The sequence below is a fragment of the Staurois parvus genome, unplaced genomic scaffold, assembly GCF_062004578.1.
Source record: "Staurois parvus isolate SC_StPar_1 unplaced genomic scaffold, SC_StPar_1.0 ptg001573l, whole genome shotgun sequence".
In the NCBI taxonomy this organism is placed as follows: Eukaryota; Metazoa; Chordata; class Amphibia; order Anura; family Ranidae; genus Staurois; species Staurois parvus.
Window position 1 is genome coordinate 223,727 of NW_028319369.1, and position 26,289 is coordinate 250,015.

Sequence of the window (26,289 nt, forward strand, 5' to 3'; positions counted from 1 at the left end):
GTAGTAGTCAGTATCTAGGTATAGTACCAGTGTACAGGCTCATGTAGTAGTATCTAGGTATAGTACCAGTGTACAGGCTCATGTAGTACTCAGTATCTAGGTATAGTACCAGTGTACAGGCTCATGTAGTAGTCAGTATCTAGGTGTAGTGCAGTGTACAGGCTCATGATGTAGTAGTCAGTATCTAGGTATAGTACCAGTGTACAGGCTCATGTAGTAGTATCTAGGTATAGTACCAGTGTACAGGCTCATGTAGTACTCAGTATCTAGGTATAGTACCAGTGTACAGGCTCATGTAGTAGTCAGTATCTAGGTGTAGTGCAGTGTACAGGCTCATGATGTAGTAGTCAGTATCTAGGTATAGTACCAGTGTACAGGCTCATGTAGTAGTCAGTATCTAGGTATAGTACCAGTGTACAGGCTCATGTAGTAGTCAGTATCTAGGTATAGTACCAGTGTACAGGCTCATGATGTAGTAGTCAGTATCTAGGTATAATACCAGTGTACAGGCTCATGTAGTAGTCAGTATCTAGGTATAGTACCAGTGTACATGCTCATGTAGTAGTCAGTATCTAGGTATAGTACCAGTGTACAGGCTCATGTAGTAGTCAGTATCTAGGTATAGTACCAGTGTACAGGCTCATGTAGTAGTCAGTATGTAGGTATAGTACCAGTGTACAGGCTCATGTAGTAGTATCTAGGTATAGTACCAGTGTACAGGCTCATGTAGTAGTCAGTATCTAGGTATAGTACCAGTGTACAGGCTCATGTAGTAGTATCTAGGTATAGTACCAGTGTACAGGCTCATGTAGTAGTATCTAGGTATAGTACCAGTGTACAGGCTCATGTAGTACTCAGTATCTAGGTATAGTACTAGTGTACAGGCTCATGTAGTAGTCAGTATCTAGGTATAGTACCAGTGTACAGGCTCATGTAGTAGTCAGTATCTAGGTATAGTACCAGTGTACAGGCTCATGTAGTAGTATCTAGGTATAGTACCAGTGTACAGGCTCATGTAGTAGTATCTAGGTATAGTACCAGTGTACAGGCTCATGTAGTACTCAGTATCTAGGTATAGTACCAGTGTACAGGCTCATGTAGTAGTCAGTATCTAGGTATAGTACCAGTGTACAGGCTCATGATGTAGTAGTCAGTATCTAGGTATAGTACCAGTGTACAGGCTCACGTAGTAGTCAGTATCTAGGTATAGTACCAGTGTACAGGCTCATGTAGTAGTATCTAGGTATAGTACCAGTGTACAGGCTCATGTAGTACTCAGTATCTAGGTATAGTACCAGTGTACAGGCTCATGTAGTAGTCAGTATCTAGGTGTAGTGCAGTGTACAGGCTCATGATGTAGTAGTCAGTATCTAGGTATAGTACCAGTGTACAGGCTCATGTAGTACTCAGTATCTAGGTATAGTACCAGTGTACAGGCTCATGTAGTAGTCAGTATCTAGGTGTAGTGCAGTGTACAGGCTCATGATGTAGTAGTCAGTATCTAGGTATAGTACCAGTGTACAGGCTCATGTAGTAGTATCTAGGTATAGTACCAGTGTACAGGCTCATGTAGTACTCAGTATCTAGGTATAGTACCAGTGTACAGGCTCATGTAGTAGTCAGTATCTAGGTGTAGTGCAGTGTACAGGCTCATGATGTAGTAGTCAGTATCTAGGTATAGTACCAGTGTACAGGCTCATGTAGTAGTCAGTATCTAGGTATAGTACCAGTGTACAGGCTCATGTAGTAGTCAGTATCTAGGTATAGTACCAGTGTACAGGCTCATGATGTAGTAGTCAGTATCTAGGTATAATACCAGTGTACAGGCTCATGTAGTAGTCAGTATCTAGGTATAGTACCAGTGTACATGCTCATGTAGTAGTCAGTATCTAGGTATAGTACCAGTGTACAGGCTCATGTAGTAGTCAGTATCTAGGTATAGTACCAGTGTACAGGCTCATGATGTAGTAGTCAGTATCTAGGTGTAGTGCAGTGTACAGGCTCATGTAGTAGTCAGTATCTAGGTATAGTACCAGTGTACAGGCTCATGTAGTAGTCAGTATCTAGGTATAATACCAGTGTACAGGCTCATGTAGTAGTCAGTATCTAGGTATAGTACCAGTATACAGGCTCATGTAGTAGTCAGTATCTAGGTGTAGTACCAGTGTACAGGCTCATGTAGTAGTCAGTATCTAGGTATAGTACCAGTGTACAGGCTCATGTAGTAGTCAGTATCTAGGTATAGTACCAGTGTACAGGCTCATGTAGTAGTCAGTATCTAGGTATAGTACCAGTGTACAGGCTCATGTAGTAGTCAGTATCTAGGTATAGTACCAGTGTACAGGCTCATGTAGTAGTCAGTATCTAGGTATAGTACCAGTGTACAGGCTCATGTAGTAGTCAGTATCTAGGTATAGTACCAGTGTACAGGCTCATGTAGTAGTCAGTATCTAGGTATAGTACCAGTGTACAGGCTCATGCAGATTGGTGTACTGCACCCACCTCTCTCCTCCCCACACTACTGTGATAGCATTCATGTTAGCAGTGCAGGACTGAGGGATAGACAGAAGAAGTAGCAAACAAATACAGGTTCAGGGCTGCAAGTCCATAGCATTAAACAAACTACATATACTCACCAAAGCCACTAACTAAACGCAGGTCAGTGCCTGACTAACAGGGTGCACTCTAATGGGATCCCCAACACAAACAGATGGGATTATTTATCTGTTTGGTGTTCTGTCAGCAGTCAGTCTTTTTACTGTGCAGCAGGCTCCCAAAGCAGAAAGAGTAAGAGAGAGAGCCCTGATCATCAGTCAGGTCACATATATAAAGGAGAGAGAGAGCCCTGATCATCAGTCAGGTCACATATATAAAGCAGAGAGAGAGCCCTGATCATCAGTCAGGTCACATATATAAAGGAGAGAGAGAGCCCTGATCATCAGTCAGGTCACATATATAAAGCAGAGAGAGAGCCCTGATCATCAGTCAGATCACATATATAAAGCAGAGAGAGAGCCCTGATCATCAGTCAGGTCAGATATATAAAGCAGAGAGAGCCCTGATCATCAGTCAGGTCACATATATAAAGCAGAGAGAGCCCTGATCATCAGTCAGGTCACATATATAAAGGAGAGAGAGCCCTGATCATCAGTCAGGTCACATATATAAAGGAGAGAGAGCCCTGATCATCAGTCAGGTCACATATGTAAAGCAGAGAGAGAGCCCTGATCATCAGTTATATCACATATATAAAGCAGAGAGAGCCCTGATCATCAGTCAGGTCACATATATAAAGCAGAGAGAGAGCCCTGATCATCAGTCAGGTCACATATATAAAGCAGAGAGAGAGCCCTGATCATCAGTCAGGTCACATATATAAAGCAGAGAGAGCCCTGATCATCAGTCAGGTCACATATATAAAGGAGAGAGAGCCCTGATCATCAGTCAGGTCACATATATAAAGCAGAGAGAGCCCTGATCATCAGTTATATCACATATATAGAGCAGAGAGAGAGCCCTGATCATCAGTCAGGTCACATATATAAAGCAGAGAGAGCCCTGATCATCAGTCAGATCACATATATAAAGCAGAGAGAGAGCCCTGATCATCAGTCAGGTCACATATATAAAGCAGAGAGAGAGCCCTGATCATCAGTCAGGTCACATATATAAAGCAGAGAGAGAGAGCCCTGATCATCAGTCAGGTCACATATATAAAGCAGAGAGAGAGCCCTGATCATCAGTCAGGTCACATATATAAAGCAGAGAGAGAGCCCTGATCATCAGTCAGGTTACATATATAAAGCAGAGAGAGAGCCCTGATCATCAGTCAGGTCACATATATAAAGCAGAGAGAGCCCTGATCATCAGTCAGGTCACATATATAAAGCAGAGAGAGAGCCCTGATCATCAGTCAGGTCACATATATAAAGCAGAGAGAGAGCCCTGATCATCAGTCAGGTCACATATATAAAGCAGAGAGAGAGCCCTGATCATCAGTCAGGTCACATATATAAAGCAGAGAGAGCCCTGATCATCAGTCAGGTCACATATATAAAGGAGAGAGAGCCCTGATCATCAGTCAGGTCACATATATAAAGCAGAGAGAGCCCTGATCATCAGTTATATCACATATATAGAGCAGAGAGAGAGCCCTGATCATCAGTCAGGTCACATATATAAAGCAGAGAGAGCCCTGATCATCAGTCAGATCACATATATAAAGCAGAGAGAGAGCCCTGATCATCAGTCAGGTCACATATATAAAGCAGAGAGAGAGCCCTGATCATCAGTCAGGTCACATATATAAAGCAGAGAGAGAGAGCCCTGATCATCAGTCAGGTCACATATATAAAGCAGAGAGAGAGCCCTGATCATCAGTCAGGTCACATATATAAAGCAGAGAGAGAGCCCTGATCATCAGTCAGGTTACATATATAAAGCAGAGAGAGAGCCCTGATCATCAGTCAGGTCACATATATAAAGCAGAGAGAGCCCTGATCATCAGTCAGGTCACATATATAAAGCAGAGAGAGAGCCCTGATCATCAGTCAGGTCACATATATAAAGCAGAGAGAGAGCCCTGATCATCAGTCAGGTCACATATATAAAGCAGAGAGAGAGCCCTGATCATCAGTCAGGTCACATATATAAAGCAGAGAGAGAGCCCTGATCATCAGTCAGGTCACATATATAAAGCAGAGAGAGCCCTGATCATCAGTCAGGTCACATATATAAAGCAGAGAGAGAGCCCTGATCATTAGTCAGGTCACATATATAAAGCAGAGAGAGCCCTGATCATCAGTTATATCACATATATAAAGCAGAGAGAGAGCCCTGATCATCAGTCAGGTCACATATATAAAGCAGAGAGAGCCCTGATCATCAGTCAGGTCACATATATAAAGCAGAGAGAGAGCCCTGATCATCAGTCAGATCACATATTTAAAGCAGAGAGAGAGCCCTGATCATCAGTCAGATCACATATTTAAAGCAGAGAGAGAGCCCTGATCATCAGTCAGATCACATATATAAAGCAGAGAGAGCCCTGATCATCAGTCAGGTCACATATATAAAGCAGAGAGAGAACCGTGATCATCAGTCAGGTCACATATATAAAGCAGAGAGAGAGAGCCCTGATCATCAGTCAGGTCACATATATAAAGCAGAGAGAGAGCCCTGATCATCAGTTATATCACATATATAAAGCAGAGAAAGAGCCCTGATCATCAGTCAGGTCACATATATAAAGCAGAGAGAGCCCTGATCATCAGTCGGGTCACATATATAAAGCAGAGAGAGCCCTGATCATCAGTCAGGTCACATATATAAAGCAGAGAGTGAGAGCCCTGATCATCAGTCAGGTCACATATATAAAGCAGAGAGAGCCCTGATCATCAGTCAGATCACATATATAAAGCAGAGAGAGAGCCCTGATCATCAGTCAGGTCACATATGTAAAGCAGAGAGAGAGCCCTGATCATTAGTCAGGTCACATATATAAAGCAGAGAGAGCCCTGATCATCAGTTATATCACATATATAAAGCAGAGAGAGCCCTGATCATCAGTCAGGTCACATATATAAAGCAGAGAGAGAGCCCTGATCATCAGTCAGGTCACATATATAAAGCAGAGAGAGAGAGCCCTGATCATCAGTCAGGTCACATATATAAAGCAGAGAGAGAGCCCTGATCATCAGTCAGGTCACATATATAAAGCAGAGAGAGAGCCCTGATCATCAATCAGGTCACATATATAAAGCAGAGAGAGAGCCCTGATCATCAGTCAGGTCACATATATAAAGCAGAGAGAGAGCCCTGATCATCAGTCAGGTCACATATATAAAGCAGAGAGTGAGCCCTGATCATCAGTCAGGTCACATATATAAAGCAGAGAGAGCCCTGATCATCAGTCAGGTCACATATATAAAGCAGGGAGAGCCCTGATCATCAGTCAGATCACATATATAAAGCAGAGAGAGAGCCCTGATCATCAGTCAGGTCACATTGATGATCAGGGCTCTCTCTCTGCTTTATATATGTGACCTGACTGATGATCAGGGCTCTCTCTCTGCTTTATATGTCAGGTCACATATATAAAGCAGAGAGAGCCCTGATCATCAGTTATATCACATATATAAAGCAGAGAGAGAGCCCTGATCATCAGTCAGGTCACATATATAAAGCAGAGAGAGCCCTGATCATCAGTCAGGTCACATATATAAAGCAAAGAGAGAGCCCTGATCATCAGTCAGGTCACATATATAAAGCAGAGAGAGAGCCCTGATCATCAGTCAGGTCACATATATAAAGCAGAGAGAGAGCCCTGATCATCAGTCAGGTCACATATATAAAGCAGAGAGAGAGCCCTGATCATCAGTCAGGTCACATATATAAAGCAGAGAGAGCCCTGATCATCAGTCAGGTCACATATATAAAGCAGAGAGAGAGCCCTGATCATCAGTCAGGTCACATATATAAAGCAGAGAGAGCCCTGATCATCAGTCAGGTCACATATATAAAGCAGAGAGAGAGCCCTGATCATCAGTCAGGTCACATATATAAAGCAGAGAGAGAGCCCTGATCATCAGTCAGGTCACATATATAAAGCAGAGAGAGAGCCCTGATCATCAGTCAGGTCAGATATATAAAGCAGAGAGAGAGCCCTGATCATCAGTCAGATCACATATATAAAGCAGAGAGAGAGCCCTGATCATCAGTCAGATCACATATATAAAGCAGAGAGAGCCCTGATCATCAGTCAGGTCACATATATAAAGCAGAGAGAGCCCTGATCATCAGTTATATCACATATATAAAGCAGAGAAAGAGCCCTGATCATCAGTCAGGTCACATATATAAAGCAGAGAGAGAGCCCTGATCATCAGTCAGGTCACATATATAAAGCAGAGAGAGCCCTGATCATCAGTCAGGTCACATATATAAAGCAGAGAGTGAGAGCCCTGATCATCAGTCAGGTCACATATATAAAGCAGAGAGAGAGCCCTGATCATCAGTTATATCACATATATAAAGCAGAGAGAGAGCCCTGATCATCAGTCAGGTCACATATATAAAGCAGAGAGAGAACCCTGATCATCAGTCAGGTCACATATATAAAGCAGAGAGAGCCCTGATCATCAGTCAGGTCACATATATAAAGCAGAGAGAGCCCTGATCATCAGTCAGGTCACATATATAAAGCAGAGAGAGAGCCCTGATCATCAGTTATATCACATATATAAAGCAGAGAGAGAGCCCTGATCATCAGTCAGGTCACATATATAAAGCAGAGAGAGAACCCTGATCATCAGTCAGGTCACATATATAAAGCAGAGAGAGCCCTGATCATCAGTCAGGTCACATATATAAAGCAGAGAGATCCCTGATCATCAGTCAGGTCACATATATAAAGCAGAGAGATCCCTGATCATCAGTCAGGTCACATATATAAAGCAGAGAGAGCCCTGATCATCAGTCATGTCACATATGTAAAGCAGAGAGAGCCCTGATCATCAGTCATGTCACATATATAAAGCAGAGAGAGCCCTGATCATCAGTCAGGTCACATATATAAAGCAGAGAGAGCCCTGATCATCAGTCAGATCACATATATAAAGCAGAGAGAGCCCTGATCATCAGTCAGGTCACATATATAAAGCAGAGAGAGCCCTGATCATCAGTCAGGTCACATATATAAAGCAGAGAGAGCCCTGATCATCAGTCAGGTCACATATATAAAGCAGAGAGAGCCCTGATCATCAGTCAGGTCACATATATAAAGCAGAGAGAGCCCTGATCATCAGTTATATCACATATATAAAGCAGAGAGAGCCCTGATCATCAGTCAGGTCACATATATAAAGCAGAGAGAGAGCCCTGATCATCAGTCAGGTCACATATATAAAGCAGAGAGAGAGCCCTGATCATCAGTCAGATCACATATATAAAGCAGAGAGAGAGCCCTGATCATCAGTTAGGTCACATATATAAAGCAGAGAGAGAGCCCTGATCATCAGTCAGGTCACATATATAAAGCAGAGAGAGCCCTGATCATCAGTCAGATCACATATATAAAGCAGAGAGAGAGCCCTGATCATCAGTCAGGTCACATATATAAAGCAGAGAGAGAGCCCTGATCATCAGTCAGGTCACATATATAAAGCAGAGAGAGCCCTGATCATCAGTCAGGTCACATATATAAAGCAGAGAGAGCCCTGATCATCAGTCAGGTCACATATATAAAGCAGAGAGAGAGCCCTGATCATCAGTCAGGTCACATATATAAAGCAGAGAGAGCCCTGATCATCAGTCAGGTCACATATATAAAGCAGAGAGAGAGCCTTGATCATCAGTCAGGTCACATATATAAAGCAGAGAGAGAGCCCTGATCATCAGTCAGGTCACATATATAAAGCAGAGAGAGAGCCCTGATCATCAGTCAGATCACATATATAAAGCAGAGAGAGAGCCCTGATCATCAGTTAGGTCACATATATAAAGTAGAGAGAGCCCTGATCATCAGTTATATCACATATATAAAGCAGAGAGAGAGCCCTGATCATCAGTCAGGTCACATATATAAAGCAGAGAGAGCCCTGATCATCAGTCAGGTCACATATATAAAGCAGAGAGAGCCCTGATCATCAGTCAGGTCACATATATAAAGCAGAGAGAGCCCTGATCATCAGTCAGGTCACATATATAAAGCAGAGAGAGAGCCCTGATCATCAGTCAGGTCACATATATAAAGCAGAGAGAGAGCCCTGATCATCAGTCAGATCACATATATAAAGCAGAGAGAGAGCCCTGATCATCAGTTAGGTCACATATATAAAGCAGAGAGAGAGCCCTGATCATCAGTCAGGTCACATATATAAAGCAGAGAGAGCCCTGATCATCAGTCAGATCACATATATAAAGCAGAGAGAGAGCCCTGATCATCAGTCAGGTCACATATATAAAGCAGAGAGAGAGCCCTGATCATCAGTCAGGTCACATATATAAAGCAGAGAGAGCCCTGATCATCAGTCAGGTCACATATATAAAGCAGAGAGAGCCCTGATCATCAGTCAGGTCACATATATAAAGCAGAGAGAGAGCCCTGATCATCAGTCAGGTCACATATATAAAGCAGAGAGAGCCCTGATCATCAGTCAGGTCACATATATAAAGCAGAGAGAGAGCCTTGATCATCAGTCAGGTCACATATATAAAGCAGAGAGAGAGCCCTGATCATCAGTCAGGTCACATATATAAAGCAGAGAGAGAGCCCTGATCATCAGTCAGATCACATATATAAAGCAGAGAGAGAGCCCTGATCATCAGTTAGGTCACATATATAAAGTAGAGAGAGCCCTGATCATCAGTTATATCACATATATAAAGCAGAGAGAGAGCCCTGATCATCAGTCAGGTCACATATATAAAGCAGAGAGAGCCCTGATCATCAGTCAGGTCACATATATAAAGCAGAGAGAGCCCTGATCATCAGTCAGGTCACATATATAAAGCAGAGAGAGCCCTGATCATCAGTCATGTCACATATATAAAGCAGAGAGAGAGCCTTGATCATCAGTCAGGTCACATATATAAAGGAGAGAGAGCCCTGATCATCAGTCAGGTCACATATATAAAGCAGAGAGAGAGCCCTGATCATCAGTCAGGTCGCATATATAAAGCAGAGAGAGAGCCCTGATCATCAGTCAGGTCGCATATATAAAGCAGAGAGAGCCCTGATCATCAGTCAGGTCACATATATAAAGCAGAGAGAGCCCTGATCATCAGTCAGGTCACATATATAAAGCAGAGAGTGAGAGCCCTGATCATCAGTCAGGTCACATATATAAAGCAGAGAGAGCCCTGATCATCAGTCAGGTCACATATATAAAGCAGAGAGAGCCCTGATCATCAGTCAGGTCACATATATAAAGCAGAGAGAGCCCTGATCATCAGTCAGGTCACATATATAAAGCAGAGAGAGCCCTGATCATCAGTCAGGTCACATATATAAAGCAGAGAGTGAGAGCCCTGATCATCAGTCAGATCACATATATAAAGCAGAGAGAGCCCTGATCATCAGTCAGGTCACATATATAAAGCAGAGAGTGAGAGCCCTGATCATCAGTCAGGTCACATATATAAAGCAGAGAGAGCCCTGATCATCAGTCAGGTCACATATATAAAGCAGAGAGAGCCCTGATCATCAGTCAGGTCACATATATAAAGCAGAGAGAGCCCTGATCATCAGTCAGGTCACATATATAAAGCAGAGAGAGCCCTGATCATCAGTCAGGTCACATATATAAAGCAGAGAGAGCCCTGATCATCAGTCAGGTCACATATATAAAGCAGAGAGTGAGAGCCCTGATCATCAGTTATATCATATGTATAAAAGAGAATGAGAGGGAGTGAGAGAGCGCTGATCATTTAGTAAGATTGCACCTGTAAAGGGGAAGAGAGCCCTGATCATCAGTCAGGTCACATACCGTGTTCAGCATAAATGATTACACCCTTTTAATCAATATCTCAATGAACACAAGAACAATTTCCAAAATTTTGTCAACACAGAGTTTTAGAGAACTTTTGTTTAGCTCATCACATGAAAGTAAGGTTATCAAAATAACTTAGTCGACAAAATATTCAGTTTTACTCATATTAGCTGATGCAAAAATGAATCCACCCCACAACAAAAACTACTCCATCTAGTATTTCATCAGTCGGCTCAAATAGCCTGTAGACATCCGAGACTAATATTCCAGTCTCTCTACCAGGTAAGATGTAGACCTAGGAGTGAAGGTTTTATCACATCCAAAAGCTCTTCAAAGCCACCGGGCTCCAAGACCCTGACAAGGCTTAAGAGAAGTCCAGTCAAATACTAACTATACTTAATCCTAAAGGAAAGATGTACATATTTGCCTGTTCTAAGGGTGCTCCAGTGTGGTCATCTGATCTGCAGTGCTTATGCAGTGTCCGCACCCATAGACTTACTATGGGGCATCTGTTGTTGGCTGCTCTTCCTCTACACTGAAGGCAGCACTGAGAGCCACTCTCCCTGCTAGTATGAAGGGTAGTATCATCTTGAACAGAAATCGGGGTTCTCACAGGATGTGGGGAACGAAAATAATTCCCCCAGAAAGACTGGAGGGGCCCAGTGCCTCCTGATTTTGAATGGGTCTACACTGTCTGACCATGGGCAGGGAAGGCAGAGAATCCGCTGTGCTGTGCCCCCTGGGACTTGGTCTTCCCTGGGGTGCACTTATTTTCACTTGCGCGTGGGAAAGCCACTGTGAGAATTGAGCACATGGTCTTCGCCAGGGTGGATTTGGTTTAAATCAAACTGATTTAAATCACTAGTCAGTAAGGCTTTATTTAAATCCTAGTTTTCTACATAGACTAATTCTTGCTGGTATAACTTTAATATGCAAGTAGATGAAGATTTTTAGAATAACAACTTTTCATATTAGTTTTTTTATCCCCAGTTTAATAGGTTAATCATTCATATTTGGACAACTTTTCTGTTGTACTTAGGAAGGAGAAAAATAATCATTACCTTAATAATAACAATTTAAATAGATTTATTCAACTGAAACAATAACATTCCAGCATATATTATTTGCTTAAACATCCATGTTTGGTAACTAATTTGGCTAAACAAAATATATATATTTTAAGAAACGTAGACTGTCAGCCCCTCCCCCTCACACTTAGTTTCACTTTCTTCTTGTGCAGATCTATTCTTACTCCAAACAATCAGAAAAATATTGTTTCTATTCTATTCACTGAACTTCTTGAAACTTAGCACTGAAGGGGTTGATTCTGTATTCATAGGTTTGTAGAAGTTAGGATGAAGGTCTTTTTCTTAACTCTGTTCATGTTCTAACATTTTTGCTGTGAAGAAGAGGCATGTGATCTCCGCTGAGTCAAATTCAGTTTTGAGAACTGCAATAGTAAACCGAGCAACTGTGATAATATCTTGTAGGCAGAGAAACTGCCCAATAATCTTACAAAAACCTCTGGAAGAGCATGACATTGTGAATGGATTCATGGAATTTATTTACCAAAAAAATTAAACATATACAGCCTTATTCTACATAATTAAAAAACTAATCTTTATTTCATGATGGAATAACCTTTGGATGGTAATATATTTTCCTCAAAAAGCATTTTATTTAAAAAAATCCGATTTAAATTAAAAAAAATCCAATTTAAATAAAAAAAATCCGATTTTTTTTTTTTTTTTTTTTTTTTTTTTTTTTTTTTTTTGATTTTTTAAAAAAAAATCATTGATTTTTATCCACCCTGGTCTTCGCACTAATGCTTTTTCTGTGCTGTGCCTCTTAGGGTGAGGCCTTTTGGCTAAGTTTGTTAACAGGCCTCAGAACCCAGCCTCTACACTGTGCCAGGCACCTCTCTAATTTGATTTTTCTTCACGTTTGTCATTGCACTTTTGTCTGTGCTTCGTTTTATCAGTAGGATGGAGGGTGTGTGGGTCCTCAGACCTATCCTGAAGTCTAGGGGGAGGATGTGCGGCTATCAAGTTCCTTCCTCCAATGTACCAGGGGGTCACTCTTTGGGAGAGCCCATTATCTAGTATTCATTGGTCGGCTTTGGCTGACCATGAGGAGAAGGGGGCCCACAAGGCCTTTTGACTAAGTAGACGAAGTTGAGCCTTGCTCCCCAGGGAGTCAGGGTAAGGTCCTATTCCTTTGGACAGTGGACTTGAGACACACCCTTAAGTGCACTTTTTCGGGTGTGTTTTTCAAATGCACTTCTTTGTACACTTAGTTAGCTGTTTAGTTTTTGTTCACCACAGCAGGTTAAAAAAAAAAAGCTGTATGTAGTCAGAATAAATGTCTCTATAATATGAGATTATATTTGCCTTATGCACCAACGGTTCTGGATGTATTTTTGGCTGATTGGGCATAAAGCAGTGATTTTCATGGCTCTGCACACTTTCTGCAATGTGGAATAATCCCCTTTTTTTAAGTTATGTAATGGAATAAAACCTCTAAATTTAGTTGTAAGATGGCTTACTGTGCTACACACAGATATGGTTGGAGGGCTTTTTGATTGCTTTAGTTCTTACTCACTATGACCCTTTTGGTTATACGTTGTTCTAGTACAGTGATGGCGAACCTTTTTGAGCCCGAGTGCCCAAACTGCAACCCAAAACCAACTTATTTCTTTCAAAGTGCCAACACTGCAATGAAACCTGAATATCGAGCTTTTGGTTTAGAAAAAACAACTCGTACAGTAGTGCAAACTAATTAACAGTACAGGGATGACCAGAGACTGCGGACATAGTACAGGGATGACCAGAGACTGCGGACACAGTACAGGGATGACCAGAGACTGCGGACACAGTACAGGGATGACCAAAGACTGCGGACACAGTACAGGGATGACCAGAGACTGCGGACACAGTACAGGGATGACCAGAGACTGCGGACACAGTACAGGGATGACCAGAGACTGCGGACACAGTACAGGGATGACCAGAGACTGCGGACACAGTACAGGGATGACCAGAGACTGCGGACACAGTACAGGGATGACCAGAGACTGCGGACACAGTACAGGGATGACCAGAGACTGCGGACAGTACAGGGATGACCAGAGACTGCGGAAAGTACAGGGATGACCTGAGACTGCGGACACAGTACAGGGATGACCAGAGACTGCGGACACAGTACAGGGATGCCCAGAGACTGCGGACACAGTACAGGGATGACCAGAGACTGCGGACACAGTACAGGGATGACCAGAGACTGCGGACAGTACAGGAATGACCAGAGACTGCGGACACAGTACAGGGATGACCAGAGACTGCAGACACAGTACAGGGATTACCAGAGACTGCGGACACAGTACAGGGATTACCAGAGACTGCGGACACAGTACAGGGATTACCAGAGACTGCGGACACAGTACAGGGATGACCAGAGACTGCGGACACAGTACAGGAGATGACCAGAGACTGCGGACACAGTACAGGAGATGACCAGAGACTGCGGACACAGTACAGGAGATGACCAGAGACTGCGGACACAGTACAGGAGATGACCAGAGACTGCGAACAGTACAGGAGATGACCAGAGACTGCGGACAGTACAGGGATGACCAGAGACTGCGGACACAGTACAGGGATGACCAGAGACTGCGGACACAGTACAGGGATGACCAGAGACTGCAGACACAGTACAGGGATGACCAGAGACTGCAGACACAGTACAGGGATGACCAGAGACTGCAGACACAGTACAGGGATGACCAGAGACTGCAGACACAGTACAGGGATGACCAGAGACTGCAGACACAGTACAGGGATGACCAGAGACTGCAGACACAGTACAGGGATGACCAGAGACTGCGGACACAGTACAGGGATGACCAGAGACTGCGGACACAGTACAGGGATGACCAGAGACTGCGGACACAGTACAGGGATGACCAGAGACTGCGGACAGTACAGGGATGACCAGAGACTGCGGAAAGTACAGGGATGACCTGAGACTGCGGACACAGTACAGGGATGCCCAGAGACTGCGGACACAGTACAGGGATGCCCAGAGACTGCGGACACAGTACAGGGATGACCAGAGACTGCGGACACAGTACAGGGATGACCAGAGACTGCGGACACAGTACAGGGATGACCAGAGACTGCGGACACAGTACAGGGATGACCAGAGACTGCGGACACAGTACAGGGATTACCAGAGACTGCGGACACAGTACAGGGATTACCAGAGACTGCGGACACAGTACAGGGATGACCAGAGACTGCGGACACAGTACAGGAGATGACCAGAGACTGCGGACACAGTACAGGAGATGACCAGAGACTGCGGACACAGTACAGGAGATGACCAGAGACTGCGGACACAGTACAGGAGATGACCAGAGACTGCGAACAGTACAGGAGATGACCAGAGACTGCGGACAGTACAGGGATGACCAGAGACTGCGGACACAGTACAGGGATGACCAGAGACTGCAGACACAGTACAGGGATGACCAGAGACTGCAGACACAGTACAGGGATGACCAGAGACTGCAGACACAGTACAGGGATGACCAGAGACTGCAGACACAGTACAGGGATGACCAGAGACTGCAGACACAGTACAGGGATGACCAGAGACTGCAGACACAGTACAGGGATGACCAGAGACTGCAGACACAGTACAGGGATGACCAGAGACTGCAGACACAGTACAGGGATGACCAGAGACTGCAGACACAGTACAGGGATGACCAGAGACTGCAGACACAGTACAGGGATGACCAGAGACTGCGGACACAGTACAGGGATGACCAGAGACTGCGGACACAGTACAGGAGATGACCAGAGACTGCGGACACAGTACAGGGATGACCAGAGACTGCGGACACAGTACAGGGATGACCAGAGACTGCGGACACAGTACAGGGATGACCAGAGACTGCGGACACAGTACAGATGATGACCAGAGACTGCGGACAGTACAGGGATGACCAGAGACTGCGGACACAGTACAGGGGATGACCAGAGACTGCGGACACAGTACAGGGATGACCAGAGACTGCGGACACAGTACAGGAGATGACCAGAGACTGCGGACAGTACAGGAGATGACCAGAGACTGCGGACAGTACAGGGATGACCAGAGACTGCGGACACAGTACAGGAGATGACCAGAGACTGCGGACAGTACAGGGATGACCAGAGACTGCGGACACAGTACAGGAGATGACCAGAGACTGCGGACACAGTACAGGAGATGACCAGAGACTGCGGACACAGTACAGGAGATGACCAGAGACTGCGGACACAGTACAGGAGATGACCAGAGACTGCGGACACAGTACAGGAGATGACCAGAGACTGCGGACACAGTACAGGAGATGACCAGAGACTGCGGACACAGTACAGGAGATGACCAGAGACTGCGGACACAGTACAGGAGATGACCAGAGACTGCGAACAGTACAGGAGATGACCAGAGACTGCGGACAGTACAGGGATGACCAGAGACTGCGGACAGTACAGGGATGACCAGAGACTGCGGACACAGTACTGGGATGACCAGAGACTGCGGACACAGTACTGGGATGACCAGAGACTGCGGACACAGTACAGGAGATGACCAGAGACTGCGGACACAGTACAGGGATGACCAGAGACTGCGGACACAGTACAGGAGATGACCAGAGACTGCGGACAGTACAGGGATGACCAGAGACTGCGGACAGTACAGGAGATGACCAGAGACTGCGGACAGTACAGGAGATGACCAGAGACTGCGGACAGTACAGGAGATGACCAGAGACTGCGGACACAGTACAGGAGATGACCAGAGACTGCGAACAGTACAGAAGATGACCAGAGACTGCGGACAGTACAGGAGATGACCAGAGACTGCGGACAGTACAGGAGATGACCAGAGACTGCGGACAGTACAGGGATGACCAGAGACTGCGGACACAGTACAGGGATGACCAGAGACTTTGGACAGTACAGGGATGACCAGAGACTGCGGACACAGTACAGGAGATGACCAGAGACTGCGGACACAGTACAGGAGATGACCAGAGACTGCGGACACAGTACAGGAGATGACCAGAGACTGCGGACACAGTACAGGAGATGACCAGAGACTGCGGACACAGTACAGGAGATGACCAGAGACTGCGAACAGTACAGGAGATGACCAGAGACTGCGGACAGTACAGGGATGACCAGAGACTGCGGACACAGTACTGGGATGACCAGAGACTGCGGACACAGTACTGGGATGACCAGAGACTGCGGACACAGTACTGGGATGACCAGAGACTGCGGACACAGTACAGGAGATGACCAGAGACTGCGGACACAGTACAGGGATGACCAGAGACTGCGGACACAGTACAGGGATGACCAGAGACTGCGGACACAGTACAGGAGATGACCAGAGACTGCGGACAGTACAGGGATGACCAGAGACTGCGGACAGTACAGGAGATGACCAGAGACTGCGGACAGTACAGGAGATGACCAGAGACTGCGGACACAGTACAGGAGATGACCAGAGACTGCGGACAGTACAGGAGATGACCAGAGACTGCGGACAGTACAGGAGATGACCAGAGACTGCGGACAGTACAGGGATGACCAGAGACTGCGGACACAGTACAGGGATGACCAGAGACTTTGGACAGTACAGGGATGACCAGAGACTGCGGACACAGTACAGGGATGACCAGAGACTGCGGACAGTACAAGAGATGACCAGAGACTGCGGACAGTACAGGAGATGACCAGAGACTGCGGACACAGTACAGGAGATGACCAGAGACTGCGAACAGTACAGAAGATGACCAGAGACTGCGGACAGTACAGGAGATGACCAGAGACTGCGGACAGTACAGGAGATGACCAGAGACTGCGGACAGTACAGGGATGACCAGAGACTGCGGACACAGTACAGGGATGACCAGAGACTTTGGACAGTACAGGGATGACCAGAGACTGCGGACACAGTACAGGAGATGACCAGAGACTGCGGACACAGTACAGGAGATGACCAGAGACTGCGGACACAGTACAGGAGATGACCAGAGACTGCGGACACAGTACAGGAGATGACCAGAGACTGCGGACACAGTACAGGAGATGACCAGAGACTGCGAACAGTACAGGAGATGACCAGAGACTGCGGACAGTACAGGGATGACCAGAGACTGCGGACAGTACAGGGATGACCAGAGACTGCGGACACAGTACTGGGATGACCAGAGACTGCGGACACAGTACTGGGATGACCAGAGACTGCGGACACAGTACAGGAGATGACCAGAGACTGCGGACACAGTACAGGGATGACCAGAGACTGCGGACACAGTACAGGGATGACCAGAGACTGCGGACAGTACAGGGATGACCAGAGACTGCGGACAGTACAGGAGATGACCAGAGACTGCGGACAGTACAGGAGATGACCAGAGACTGCGGACACAGTACAGGAGATGACCAGAGACTGCGGACAGTACAGGAGATGACCAGAGACTGCGGACAGTACAGGAGATGACCAGAGACTGCGGACAGTACAGGGATGACCAGAGACTGCGGACACAGTACAGGGATGACCAGAGACTTTGGACAGTACAGGGATGACCAGAGACTGCGGACACAGTACAGGGATGACCAGAGACTGCGGACACAGTACAGGGATGACCAGAGACTGCGGACACAGTACAGGAGATGACCAGAGACTGCGGACACAGTACAGGAGATGACCAGAGACTGCGGACACAGTACAGGAGATGACCAGAGACTGCGGACACAGTACAGGAGATGACCAGAGACTGCGAACAGTACAGGAGATGACCAGAGACTGCGGACAGTACAGGGATGACCAGAGACTGCGGACACAGTACAGGGATGACCAGAGACTGCGGACACAGTACAGGGATGACCAGAGACTGCAGACACAGTACAGGGATGACCAGAGACTGCAGACACAGTACAGGGATGACCAGAGACTGCAGACACAGTACAGGGATGACCAGAGACTGCGGACACAGTACAGGAGATGACCAGAGACTGCGAACAGTACAGAAGATGACCAGAGACTGCGGACAGTACAGGAGATGACCAGAGACTGCGGACAGTACAGGAGATGACCAGAGACTGCGGACAGTACAGGGATGACCAGAGACTGCGGACAGAGTACAGGGATGACCAGAGACTTTGGACAGTACAGGGATGACCAGAGACTGCGAACAGTACAGAAGATGACCAGAGACTGCGGACAGTACAGGAGATGACCAGAGTCTGCGGACAGTACAGGGATGACCAGAGACTGCGGACACAGTACAGGGATGACCAGAGACTTTGGACAGTACAGGGATGACCAGAGACTGCGGACACAGTACAGGAGATGACCAGAGACTGCGGACACAGTACAGGGATGACCAGTGACTGCGGACAGTACAGGGATGACCAGAGACTGCGGAATGTACAGGAGATGACCAGAGACTGCGGACAGTACAGGGATGACCAGAGACTGCGGACATAGTACAGGGATGACCAGTGACTGCAGACAGTACAGGGATGACCAGAGACTGCGGACAGTACAGGGATGACCAGAGACTGCGGACACAGTACAGGGATGACCAGAGACTGCGGACACAGTACAGGGATGACCAGAGACTGCGGACACAGTACAGGGATGACCAGAGACTGCGGACACAGTACAGGGATGACCAGAGACTGCGGACACAGTACAGGGATGACCAAAGACTGCGGACACAGTACAGGAGATGACCAGAGACTGCGGACACAGTACAGGAGATGACCAGAGACTGCGGACAGCACAGGGATGACCAGAGACTGCGGACAGCACAGGGATGACCAGAGACTGCGGACAGCACAGGGATGACCAGAGACTGCGGACAGTACAAGAGATGACTGCTGACCTTTGGGGAGATGAGGAGCGGTTACCTGAATTTGACAGGTACCCGCTCTTACTTCCGCAGAGTTTTTTTTTTATCTTACCTGTTCCTTTATCCAGCCGCGCGCTGTCTTCCCGGCTTCTGTAGTGTGGGCGCTCGTCGGACAGCCGGATGCCCAGTGCGCATGCGCGAGAAGCGCTGCGCTTTGTGATTGGTCCGGCGGCTTCTGGGATCTGTCATGTGTCCCAGGTACCGCCTTACCATTCACAAAGAGCACTGCTTCTTGTGCATGCGCACTTGGGACCCGGCTGTCACGCACACTACAGCCGGGAAGACAGCGCGCCGCTGGATTCTCCTGGCGTGCCCACAGATAAGGCTCGGCGTGCCGGCTGTGGCACGCGTGCCACGGGTTCGCCATCACTGTTCTAGTATTTCTAATACGTTTCTCAGTGAAAATATTTCAGCACTGTATTCAGCTTGTCCTGGAGTTCCACTTTAAATGACAGACAGAGTTAGGATACTCCATGACTTATAGTGTGAGGTGATGGGACCGCTGCTTTCACTCATTAATCTCCGAGACTCTTAACCCCGTATGACCGGATGATCAAGCAGTCCTGTCCATGTGTAATGGCGCACTGAGGACAGTGCTGAGAATATTTCCCGAGTTCCCGTAAGAAGGTCAAGTCAGGACCCGACCTATACCCATAGACATGCATTACTTTTTAATCAGATGCTCGTTCTGTGTATTAGTGACCCTTCGTGGTCGAATATCATTACCATTTGTTAAAAATCACTCTGATCTATTTGTCAGGGTAACTTTGAATTATCCTTGTCCTATTGTGACCAGGGTTAAGTAATTAGAGGATTAAGAATATTTTTATGCGAACATTCATATTCTATCCTATAAATCAGTGTTTTAGCTTATGCTTGTTATTTTTTCTTTTTTTTATTGTGCATCGCCTTTGCATAAAAGTTCTAGAAAGATCACTCTTCATTCTGTGTTTAATTAGTTTACACGAGGTGACAAATTATTCCTGTGAAGAATAGGAACCATCAGTAGAGCACAAAATGGCTGAACTGGTATTCATGGAAACAGAGCCTATGAAACCACGGTGGATAAGTTATGCCACAGTGGCATAAGATGGCCAATCCTCTGGGGGAAAAAAGCTTCTAGATGCCCGTGCATGCATGTAGCGCCCCCTAGCTGAGGGTTAAACCAGTCGCCACATTGGGAGGCCCATGAGGGGGTGTTCTGCAGGACTTTTTTGCAGCATGTGGAAGACTTCCAGGCTGCAGGCCTACTGCGGGGGCTGACATGCTGTTATATTCCCAAGGGGAATTACATGAAATTGCAGTCCTTACCACCTTCCGCCCGCCATATAGGAAAATGACGGGCGCAAGGTGGTTCTCTCATTTTGGGAGGACGTCATATAAAGTCCTACTACTCTAACCGCGCGTGCCTGGAGGTGCGCAGCGTGGCAATCAGTGGTCTGCACTGTGTCCCTGGGACACAGCAGATCAGCAGAAAGAGCCGATGACTTCGGCTCTGTCATGTGATCAGCTGTGTTCAATCACAGCTGATCGCATGTAAATAAGGAAATGCCGGTTATCGGCATTTCTCTCCTCACGAGCTGTCACACTGACAGAGGAGAGGAGAGTCGGTAATCGGCATTCCTTAGAGGGGACATCTACACTGATCATCAGGGCACTGATGATCAGTGTGCCCTGATATTCAGTGTAGCCCCATCAGTGCCACCTGTCAGTGTCCATCAATGCTGCTTTTCATTGCCCATTAATGCCAACTGTTAGTGCCCATCAGTGCATATCAATGCCACATATCCGTGCCTATCAGTGCACATCAATGCCACATATCAGTGCCCATCTGATCTGCCTTTCAGTGCAAGTCAGTGCCACCTATCAGTGCCGCCTTTCAGTGCCATATATGAGTACTGCCTTTCAGTGCCCATCAGCGATGTCCGTGAATACCCATCAGTGCCTCCTTATCAGTGCCGCCTATCAGTGTCCATAACTGCAGCCTCATTAACATCAGTGAAGGAGAAAACTTACTCATTTACAAAATTTTATAACAGAAACTAAGAAAAAAACTTTTTTTTTTTTTAATTTTCAGTTGTTTTTGGTTTGTTTATCAAAAAATAAAAAACCCAGAGGTGATTAAATACCACCAAAAGAAAGCTCTACCTGTCTCAAAAAAATGATAAAAATTTCATATGGGTTCAGTGTTGCATGACCACACAATTGTCATTCAAAGTGCGACCGTGCTGAAAGCTGAAAATTGGCCTGGGCAGGAAGGGGGTGAAAATGCCCAGTAGGCTAGTGGTTAAAGTGACACTTGGCACACACTGTTTAATTTACACAATCCCTTCTCTTTCTGTATGGGGATGATGACACTAATTTTTTTACTTAAAAAACCTAATTGATATACAGCTGTCACATGGCCTAGCACTTTCCCAACCTGTCTACGGGAAATGATGACAGGAGGAGTCCTCTGCTGCTGGTCACATGTTCAAAAAAAAAAAAAAAAGCCTTTGGGATACAGAGTAAAAATAAATATCAATATACTTTTTTAAATCATCATACAAATATGTATTTGAAATCAGATATTATTATTATTTTTGGCAATAACATGGTGTTGGCTGACTTCTGCCAGTCACAGGCTATGTCACGTCCCTCCAGCCTGTGTCTTAGAATAATGGGGTGAAGCGTCCGCCAATCAAGATGTAATATCCTGCCCGCATTGTGTTTAGCTGGTTAGTGGGCATGGAGAAGGAGGGAGAGGGCTGTCATTTACTACTGTGTATACGTCCACATGTGTGACTCTATAGTCACGTGGGCTGCTCAGATGTGATATGAAGGAAATGCTCATAATAGAAACTCACTGGAAACTGGACATGTGCAGTAGCTGCCAACACTGCTCTGAATAATCCACAACTGCAGTGGAGACATGGACAGAATGGGGAGGTAGAGAGCAGCAGGATCAACCAGGTTTTTTGCAGAGTACAGAAAACAAATTCCATAGTGAATGATTTAGTATGAACAGCATGTAATACAGCATTATTCATAGTTTTTAATGATGTGGGTTTAGTGACGCTTACAATTCCCACTGCGGTCACACTACACACCTAGCTGAAAGGCTGTGGGCTTCCAGGTATCGGGAGTTTGGTTAACTTGGATACGCAGCTACACTGTCAGGCAGACTGACCCTTCTTCTCTTCAACCACTTTCAGCCCCATTCCTTCCTGTGTCCAGTCTTTATCACTGGTGGCCTATACCTCGTGGGGTGAGTAAAGAAGAGACAAGTTCTTCCATTTTCCAATGCTTTAATGGAACAAAATGGAAGGCATAACAGTCCATCAGTTGCAGAACCGCATTGCCCATCTTCTGCCCATTCAACATAGTATGCATTTACAAAGTCCTTGTTCTCCTTATGCTTAGCCCTCTTGGAAATAAGATTCCTGTGGTGGTCCCCTCTGGGTACGACTTATACCTGGAGCTGCTACATCGTGTTTTTGAAGACCCTAGGGTTTCCCAAAGGGTTTAGAACAAGTCTACTAAAGTTGTTGCTGGTAGTACCCTCTTTCTACTTCAACATCACCACTAACCTCCAGTCAGCTCTTTAAAGAACCCCAGTGAGAAAACAGGCAACTGCAACTCACCAATAGTAATGGGGAGATGCAGCCAGGACAAACTCCCTATTTACCTACCTAACACCCCTTTACAAACAGGCCTCCCTCTTTGCATATATATACTGTATACAAGTCATATAGTGAAGTCTGTGGATACCTGACTATCATACCTATATGAGCTTTGTGATCTTTCCAAAACCATGGGCTTTTGTGGCTATAACCGCCTCCACTCTTCTGGAAAGGCTTTCCGCATTTGGAAAGTGTCTGTGGCAATTTGTGCCTATTTGTAAAGGCAGGTTGGATAAAGTTCTACTTTATCCTAAAGTATTTAATGGGGTTGGGCTCTGTACAGAACACTCAAGTTCCTCCAGACCAAACTGGTCAAACCATGTCTTTACGAACCTGGCTTTATACACAGGGACACAATCATGTTGAACCAGAAAAGGGTCTTCACTAGACCCGGATGAATGCTATGTTGTTCAATGAACAGATGTCTAGCATTCTTCATGACTCTCATCCGAGATTCCTTAAGGTTTGGGAACCTTGGATACGTTATTCCTTGCCATCCCTGCCTCCTACTAGTTATGGCCTCCTATAGTCGCTGCCTATGCTAGCCCAGGATCCGTGATCCTTCTAATTTCCCTTCTTTCATGTTTCCTTTCTGATTCCCTTTTGTTTTATTTTCTTTTCTTCTAACATTTTTTCTTTTCTCTTCTTTTTCCGATATGTTGGATTACTGCTGCTATTTGGTTCGGTTTTTTGCCGTCTCTTCTTGATGTCATTGGACATTTCGTTATTTGACTAATACAAGTCAGCAGGATGTCTCTGTGTTATTATTCTGCTCTGCCCCTGTGAGGGTGTATTTTGAGCTTGTTATATTCTTAAAAAAAAACTTTCTTAATAAAAATATTGAAACAGAAAAGGGTCTTCACCAAACTGTTGAAAGAAAGCAATGGTCTACAATGTCTTTTGGATAGGGTTGAGCTCTGTGCAGGCCATTCTAGTTTCCCCACACAAAACTGGTCAAAACATGTCATCATGGAGCTGATTTTGTACACGGACAGAGTCATGCTGGAACAGAAAAGTGCCTTCACCAAACTTTTACCACAAGGTTGGAAGAGCACAATTGTCTATAATGTCTTCATATGCTGTAGTACTGTACACTTTACAGGAACTTAAATATACCGTATTTTTCGCTCCAAAAGACGCACTTTTTTCCCCCAAAAAAAGGGGGGAAAATGTCAGTGCGTCTTATGGAGCGAATATGGAGTGGCCGGTCCGGTATTTCCGCCGCTGCCACCATGTCAGAATACCGGGCCGGCCGCTCAGCTCTTCTCTCCTGCAGGACCTCACCTGTTCCTCTGTCCAGCGCTGTAGTCTTCCCGTGCTGGCTTCTGTGACAGCCGGGTGCCCACTGCGCATGTGCGAGAAGCGCTGCGCTTTGTGAATGGTCCGGCGACTTCTGGGACACATGACAGGTCCCAGAAGGCACCGGGCCATTCACAAAGCGCAGCGCTTCTCGCATATGCGCAGTGGGCACCCGGCTGTCACAGAAGCCGGCGCGGGAAGAAGCCAGCGTGCCCACACTAAAGAGAGGACAACTTCAGGTACCCGCTCCCCCTCCCTCCCCAAAGGTCCGCAGTCTCTTGGTCATCCCCTGTACTGTCTGCAGTCTCTTGGTCATCCCCTGTACTGTCTGCAGTCTCTGGTCATCCCCTGTACTGTCTGCAGTCTCTGGTCATCCCCTGTACTGTCTGCAGTCTCTGGTCATCCCCTGTACTGTCTGCAGTCTCTGGTCATCCCCTGTACTGTCTGCAGTCTCTGGTCATCCCCTGTACAGTCTGCAGTCTCTGGTCATCCCCTGTACTGTCTGCAGTCTCTGGTCATCCCCTGTACTGTCTGCAGTCTCTGGTCATCCCCTGTACTGTCTGCAGTCTCTGGTCATCCCCTGTACTGTCTGCAGTCTCTGGTCATCCCCTGTACCGTCTGCAGTCTCTGGTCATCTGTACTATGTCCGCAGTCCCTGGAATTTTCCCTGTACTATGTTCACAGTCTCTGGTCATCTGTACTATGTCCGCAGTCTCTGGTCATTTCCTGTACTGTTTCCGCAGTCTCTGGTCATTTCCTGTACTGTGTCCGCAGTCTCTGGTCATTCCCTGTACTGTGTCCGCAGACTCTAGTCATCTCCTGTACTGTGTCTGCAGTCTCTGGTCATCCCCTGTACTGTCTGCAGTCTCTGGTCATCCCCTGTACTGTCTGCGGTCTCTGGTCATCTGTACTATGTCCGCAGTCGCTGGCATTTTCCCTGTACTATGTTCGCAGTCCCTGGTCATCTGTACTATGTTCACAGTCTCTGGTCATCTGTACTATGTCCGCAGTCTCTGGTCATTCCCTGTACTACAGTATGTCCGCAGACTCTGGTCATCCCCTGTACTGTGTCCGCAGTCTCTGGTCATCCCCTGTACTGTGTCCGCAGTCTCTGGTCATCTGTACTATGTCCGCAGTCTCTGGTCATTCCCTGTACTACAGTATGTCCGCAGACTCTGGTCATCCCCTGTACTGTGTCCGCAGTCTCTGGTCATCTCCTGTACTGTGTCCCCAGTCTCTGGTCATCCCCTGTACTGTGTCTGCAGTCTCTGGTCATCCCCTGTACTGTGTCCGCAGTCTCTGGTCATCCCCTGTACTGTGTCCGCAGTCTCTGGTCATCCCCTGTACTGTGTCCGCAGTCTCTGGTCATCCCCTGTACTATGTCTGCAGTCCATTGGTTCAGAATATTTTTTTTCTTGTTTTTCACCACTTAAACCTAGGCGCGTCTTATGGAGCGCAAAATATGGTGTGTATATATATAATATATATATATACACACACACACACACACACACGAATTACCTTCTTTTTACTTTTTTTCACTTATTTTTTTCTTTAATTTCAGGTTAAAGTGCTTCAAGCCACGGGTTTGCCGCAGCACCTCACCAACTTTGTATTCTGCCACTATACTTTCTACGGCCAGCCAGAGCCAATAAATGTGGCCCCTGAGGTGGACCCAAGTACATCCTCGCCTGTCAGCAAGGAGCCCCAGTGCATGGTTGTCTTCGATCACTGCAAGGTGTGTACAGGAACAGCTCCCCTGATATTGCCTATCTATTTGTTCACATTAAGGCTCCATGCACACTAGCGTTTTTTTTTCTACTTCTAGAAGCTAAACAGTGTTATCCTATGTGTATAT

At 46.2% G+C, this 26,289-nt stretch overlaps 1 protein-coding gene across 1 annotated transcript in view; it reads left to right on the forward strand.

Annotated features, from left to right (window-relative positions):
* The window catches only part of LOC149435234 (kinesin-like protein KIF13B), a gene marked incomplete at its 3' end in the record, with an annotated part of 253,576 nt that overhangs the window by 168,711 nt on the left and 58,576 nt on the right, over positions 1-26,289 (forward strand). Inside the window, exon 22 of the mRNA XM_089662874.1 lies at positions 25,996-26,169. Coding sequence (XP_089519000.1) covers positions 25,996-26,169 — 174 coding nt within the window. The remainder of the gene's footprint in view (positions 1-25,995; positions 26,170-26,289) is intronic.